This window comes from Quercus lobata, chromosome 9 (assembly GCF_001633185.2).
Source record: "Quercus lobata isolate SW786 chromosome 9, ValleyOak3.0 Primary Assembly, whole genome shotgun sequence".
Classification (NCBI taxonomy): Eukaryota; Viridiplantae; Streptophyta; class Magnoliopsida; order Fagales; family Fagaceae; genus Quercus; species Quercus lobata.
This window is the reverse complement of record NC_044912.1, coordinates 49,068,774-49,075,935: the sequence shown is the minus strand read 5'-3', so window position 1 is coordinate 49,075,935 and position 7,162 is coordinate 49,068,774. Positions and strand designations below refer to the sequence as shown.

Below are 7,162 nucleotides of genomic sequence, written 5' to 3'. Positions count from 1 at the left end.
TGCTATTATGACCGAGTCTTGGTACTAAAGAAACAAATAATTTTCCATGACATTCTCCCTAGGCAAGCCATGGTAAAAGTCTTCCCCAATATATTTTGGATCATCTTCATTTTCATTGGTTGTTAGAGCTTTCAAGTCTTCGAAAAAATGGGAAGGTAAAGGACCAATAAACTCATTGTGAGACAGGTCAAGAATTCGTAGTTTAGAGAAAAACATCCCACTAGTCTCATAATTTTCAATGGGACCATGAAATTTGTTGGATCTCAAGACAAGAACTTGTAACTTCAGAATAGCTACCAACCAATAAGGGAATGAATCATTTATCTTGTTATTCCCAAGGTCTAGAACTTCCAAATCAATACAATTGACTAAAGATTTTGGTAATACGCCTTCTAAAAGATTGCCATTAAAGGCAAGAGTTCTCAGCCTATTACCTTTTGCAAAATTTTCAGGTATGATGCCGTAGAAGTTATTCATCCGCAAATTCATCACTGAGAGAGAATTACTGAAGTTTCCCAAACATGATGGAATTGTACCACTCAAATTATTATTAGAGATGTCCAAGATTGTAAGGAAAGTTTATTGCAAATCATAGATGGGATCTCCCCACGTAATCTATTGTTCGATATGAAAAAGTTGTGCATAAAAGATGGTAGAACAGGAACCTTGCCATGTAGTAGATTGGCATGAAGGTCAAGAGTTTCAAGCTTTTCTAGCTTTCTGAATGTTAACGTATATTATGTTATGGGCTTTAGGCCCAACTAGGTTACTTGTATAGTACACTTGTACTTGTACTACACTTTACTTGTACCGCACACATAGGTCTCCTATATTAAGACACTGATGTATATTCTTTGATTTATGAAATACAATACATTCATTCAGTATTTCTAACATGGTATCAGAGCCACTGCTCTGACCTTTTCTTAGCAGTCTTGTCTTCATTGTGTGACTTCCTTTCTTTTACTAACGCTTCCGCCATCACAACTGCCGCCGCAGCCTATCGCCGTTGAACCTCCGACGTCATCCAGCCGTCGTCCTTGGGTTCCGGACCTGCAGCCGCCGTCATTCTGGAATTTCACACTACACAGACCACTGCTTTTCGCATTACCGCTGCGAATATTGCTCCGATTTCATTTTTGAAGGTACCATTGAGATCGTCCTGCGCCGATCTACACATCCGTGGAAGCCTCGTCGCCATCGGAGACCTCACGCGCCCTCACGCGTCGCTCAAAGTTGCTGCTTCGACGATCACGCGCCACACCCGCCGCCACGCGCCGAAATTTCAAGCCACGCGCTGCCCACGCGCCGTCACGCGCCGTCCACTTGCTGCCACGCTCCTGCACGCGCTATCACGCGCCCTCACGCGCCCTCACTGGTCTGCTGACGTCATCTCACCTGCCACGTCAGCCCTAGCTGCGTCAGCATCCACTATTCTGCTGACGTCATCGCCACGTCATCCCGTGACGTCATCTTCTGGCCGTTGACCGAGCGTTGACCTTTGATCGAGCGTTGACCGTTGACCACCGTTGACTGTTGACTTTGACCGTTGACTTTTTCGGGGTTGACTTTTTCTGTCCAGGTGCTCCTTACCCAGTTTTTCGCATAGATTTCGTTTTTGCAGTCTATTTTTGCATATTTTGCTTCAAAATGAAGAATAAGGACAAGTCTTCTTCCTTTTGCAACAATCGTCGCCGACAATTCAACAAACGTTTTTGCAATTTTTGCAAACGTTTTGGCCATAATATTGAGACTTGCTATCAACGCAACAAATCAGTTGTTTCCATTTCTGCTGCTACTGTTGCTAACACTGAGAGTGTCCAACCTATGGCTCCCGTCTCTGCACAGTCTCAGTCTTCTGGATCCACTTTCATCATTTCCAGAGATGACCTTATAAATATCATCGCCAATGTCATTCGTATGGTTGGTAATGCATCTTATTCCTCTTCTCTCTCAGTTTTATCTGGTATGTCTCCTACCTCTTGGCTTATGGATTCTGCTTGTTGCAATCACATGACACCTCACTCGTCCTTATTTTCTGAACTTAAACCTGCACCACACCCTCTTAATATTCGCACAGCAAATGGTTCCACAATGTCTGGTCATAATATAGGTTCCGTTGCGACCCCCACTCTCTCGGTTCCTGGAGTCTTTAATGTTCCTGACCTTTCTTATAATTTGTTTTCTGTTGGACAATTAGCTGAGTTGGGTTATCGCATTATCTTTGATTATTCTGGGTGTATTGTGCAGGATCCGAGGACGGGACAGGAGCTTGGGACTGGTCCCAGAGTTGGGCGTATGTTTCCCGTGGACAACCTTCGTCTTCCACTTGTTGCTCCTGTTTCTGTTGCTGCAGCTGCTACAGCTTCTTCAATTCCTTCCCTTGCACTTTGGCATGCTCGACTTGGTCATGCATCTTCCTCTCGGGTACAACAATTAGCTTCTAGAGGTTTGTTAGGTTCAATGTCTACAAAAAATTTTGATTGTGTTTCGTGCCAATTAGGAAAACAACCAGCTTTGCCTTTCAATACTAGTGAATCAATATCCACTGATATCTTTGACCTTATTCATTCTGATGTTTGGGGCCCTTCCTCTGTCTCTAGTATTGGTGGGTCTCGATATTTTGTTGTCTTTGTTGATGATTACTCTCGCTATAGCTGGATTTTTAATATGAAACATCGTTCTGAATTATTGCAAGTATATTCTAATTTTGCAAAAATGGTTGAAACTCAGTTTTCCAAACGCATCAAAATTTTTCGATCTGATAATGCTCTTGAATATACTCAATATGCTTTCCAAGCTGTTTTGCATTCCTATGGCACTGTTCATCAACTAACTTGTCCAGGTACCTCTCAGCAAAATGGTAGAGCCGAACGGAAACTTCGTCATATTCTTGACACTGTTCGTGCTCTCCTTCTCTCTGCCAAAGTTCCTGCTCCTTTTTGGGGCGAAGCTGCTCTTCATGCTGTTCATGCTATTAATCGCATTCCGAGCCCGGTTATCCAAAATCAAACTCCATATGAACGCCTTTTTGGGTCATCTCCAGACTATCACCACCTTCGCTCCTTTGGTTCTGCTTGTTTCGTTCTTCTTCAGCCACATGAGCATAACAAACTTGAGCCTCGGTCAAGGCTTTGTTGTTTTCTTGGCTATGGCGAAACTCAAAAGGGGTATCGGTGTTATGACCCTGTCTCTCATCGCCTTCGTGTTTCCCGCAATGTTGTCTTTTGGGAACATCGCCTCTTTGTCGAGCTCTCTCACTTTCGTGCCTCCCTATCTTCCTCCTCTGTTTTAGATCTTTTTCCAGATGAGGCACATATTCCTTCTGTAGCTGCTCCTGATCCTCCTGTAGTTGCTCCTGATTCTCTTGTAGACTTCTCTGTCCAACCACCAGATATCACTGATCCCTTTCCTAGTTCACCCTTTAATGAACAGGTGGAAGATGAACAGGTTGAAGACGAGCTACCCAACCCCAACCCTGAGCTTGGGTCCCCTGCTCCTGCTCCGCCTGAAGATCTTGCACAAGACATTCCACCTCGTCACTCAACTCGAGTAAGATCTATTCCTGCACATTTACTTGACTATCATTGTTACACTGCTCTTGCTACACTACATGAGCCTCACACCTATCGTGAGGCTTCCACTGACCCTTTATGGCAGATTGCAATGAAAGAGGAACTTGATGCATTATCTAAAAATCATACTTGGGATTTGGTGACACTCCCTCCTGGGAAATCTGTGGTTGGTTGTAAGTGGATCTACAAGATTAAGACTCGCTCTGATGGGTCCATTGAGCGCTACAAAGCTCGTCTTGTTGCAAAAGGTTTTACACAGGAGTATGGGATTGATTATGAAGAGACCTTTGCTCCGGTTGCTCGTATCTCATCTGTCCGTGCCCTCTTAGCTGTTGCTGCTGCCCGTAAATGGGATCTTTTTCAGATGGATGTCAAAAATGCATTCCTTAATGGGGATTTAAATGAAGAAGTTTATATGCAACCTCCTCCTGGTCTCTCTGTTGACTCAAACAAGGTTTGTTACCTTCGACGTGCACTTTATGGCCTTAAACAAGCTCCAAGAGCTTGGTTTGCCAAATTCAGCTCTACCATCTCTCATTTGGGTTACATGGCCAGTCATTATGATTCTGCCTTATTTCTTCGTCGCACTGACAAAGTCACTATTTTACTTCTCCTGTATGTGGATGATATGATCATAACTGGTGATGATCTCAGTGGCATTCAAGAACTCAAGGGTTTTCTCAGTCAGCAATTTGAGATGAAAGATCTTGGACATCTCAGCTACTTCTTGGGTCTTGAAATCACTCATTCTACAGATGGACTTTATCTTACTCAAACTAAGTATGCTTCTGAACTCTTGTCTCGAGCTGGACTCACTGATAGCAAGACTGTTGACACTCCAGTTGAGCTTAATGCGCATCTGACTCCCTCAGGGGGGAAACCATTGTCTAATCCCTCTCTTTACAGACGATTGGTTGGCAGCCTAGTTTATCTCACAGTTACTCGTCCAGACATCTCCTATGCTGTTCATCAGGTGAGCCAGTATCTGTCTGCTCCACGATCAACTCACTATGCTGCTGTTCTGCGCATTCTTCGATACCTGAAGGGCACCCTCTTCCATGGCCTTTTCTACTCAGCTCAGTCTCCTCTTGTACTCCGTGCATTCTCTGATGCTGATTGGGCAGGAGATCCCACTGATCGCAGGTCCACTACAGGTTATTGCTTTCTCCTTGGTTCTTCTTTGATTTCTTGGCGAAGTAAGAAACAAACCTTTGTGGCCCGCTCTAGTACTGAAGCAGAATATCGTGCCCTTGCTGATACCACATCTGAGCTCCTTTGGCTACGATGGCTTCTTAAGGATTTAGGTGTGTCCACATCCTCTGCTACTCCCCTTTATTGTGACAACCAGAGTGCCATTCATATTGCTCACAATGATGTCTTCCATGAACGGACTAAACACATCGAGATTGATTGTCATTTTATCCGTTATCATCTTGTCCATGGTGCTCTCAAGCTTTTCTCCGTCTCCTCCAAAGATCAACTTGCAGATATCTTCACCAAGTCACTTCCTAAGGGACGCACTCGTGATTTGGTTGACAACCTCAAGCTGGTCTCACATCCACCTTGAGTTTGAGGGGGGCTGTTAACGTATATTATGTTATGGGCTTTAGGCCCAACTAGGTTACTTGTATAGTACACTTGTACTTGTACTACACTTTACTTGTACCGCACACATAGGTCTCCTATATTAAGACACTGATGTATATTCTTTGATTTATGAAATACAATACATTCATTCAGTATTTCTAACACTGAACATATCAATGTCCACAATGCCAGTCAAGTCATTTGATGAAATATCAAGATATGAAAGATTAGCAAGATTAGAGAGAGACTTTGGAATAGAGCCATAAAGCTTGTTATTACTTAATGCTAGAACCTCCAATGAATTGCTAAACTGAAATTCACCAAAACTACTGAGCTGGTTGTATGACAAGAAAACTGAGGTGAGTTTTTTAAGGTTGGTCAAAAAACTCGGAATCTTACCTCGAATGTTGTTTTCTTTGAGGCCAAGAAAATTGAGATCCTTCAAGTATGAAAGTGATGATGGGATTTGGCCCTTGAAGTTGTTATTTCCAAATAAAATCTCTGTAACTCTCGTGAGATTGCCAAGTCACATGGGTATTGCTCCTATAAAATTGCAATTTTATGAGTTCAAAAGATTTCTAAGCAATATACATTAATAAACTTCTGATAGAATCTTACCACTAAGATTATTGGATCGTATATCCAATGAGGAGAGTGCCTTGAGATTTGAAAGCGATAATGGAATCTCACCAGCAAAATTGTTTGCTGATAAATTCAAAAGGGTGAATTGTGTAAGGTTACCAAGCCATGTAGGAATCGGCCCGTAAAAATTGCATCCACTTATAATCAAATGCCTAAAGAATTTTAGCTCGCCAATTGATTTTGGTAATTCTCCTGAGTCATGAATCGTGTAAGAGACATCCAAAAACCTTAGGGCCTTGCTTGAAATTACCATAGGAAAAAACCATGAGAGTTGAGGATTATCCGCTAATCTAAGCTCACGTAGGTTTGGTAGGCGAAAAATGTGATCAAGCAGCCTCCCACGCAATAAACAATTGTTGAGAGAAAGGGATGTCAAAGAAGAAGACAAATTCATGAAAGAACTCAATGAAACAGAGGACATGTCAACATGATCAAGATGAAGTTCCCTTAGCTTGGTCAAATTTTGAACAAGTCTCTTGACAACTGATGTTTCGAGGCTAACATTTCCATAGCCAGAGAGGTCCAATGAGGCCAATTTGGAGAGGTGGGATAACTCATATGGGACTTGGCCAGAAAACATAGAGTAAGAAAGGTTAAGATATCTCAACCTAGAAAGTTGGCCAAACGCAAATGAAATTGGTGAATGATTGAAGTAGTTGTAAGCGAGGTTGAGATGTTGCAAGTGAGGAAGATGAAATAGAAAACTATTAGAGGGAATGGTACCATTAAGCCAGCTACAACTGAGTTCATGGTCAATCACATCCCCACTTGTGTTGTCACACATAACCCCATCCCATAAGCAACAATCAATGTCCTGTTTCCAAGACTCCATTTTTGGATAAGAATGATGACCAGCTGCCTCACAAAAGGAAGAAACTTCTTTCGAAAAAGAAAACAATTGCTTAAATTGAAGCAATGCAGAACTTTGGTGTTGGGAGCACACTAGTGCTGAAGAAGATGATGACGATGATGGTGATGAAAAAGATTGTTGGGAAAACAAGAGCAGCAAGAGATAGAAGAGTTTAGAGAGCCTTATCATTCCTAATGAAATCATCAGTACATATAATGAATGTTGTAAATGGAGAACTGGAAGGTGAGTAATGTATAGGAACAAGTTTTGGATTGATGATAAAGATAAACTACCTCATTTCTTGTGTACAGAGCCAGAGGATAGTTCACGTCTCTATGATAGTTCACGTGATTGGTGATATTTGGACTTCCAAAACGATTGTGTTGGGCGGATTTGAAGAAAATAAAGCAAATATTTTTCCTTATATGATGTAGCTGTTTAGGTCATGGAGGAAATCATATCATATAATATATATATATATATATATATATATAAAATAAAAGTTAGG

The 7,162-nt window shown here is 42.0% G+C and overlaps 1 protein-coding gene across 1 annotated transcript; it reads right to left on the bottom strand.

Annotated features, from left to right (window-relative positions):
- Window positions 1-5,307: 5,307 nt before the first annotated feature.
- On the bottom strand, window positions 5,308-6,636 carry LOC115961919 (receptor-like protein Cf-9). Its single transcript, XM_031080816.1, has 2 exons — window positions 5,781-6,636; window positions 5,308-5,663 (listed from the first exon to the last, which is right to left on the bottom strand). The coding sequence occupies exons 1-2, from the start codon at window positions 6,634-6,636 to the stop codon at window positions 5,308-5,310; spliced, it is 1,212 nt and encodes a 403-aa protein (XP_030936676.1).
- Between the last annotated feature and the right edge of the window lie 526 nt (window positions 6,637-7,162).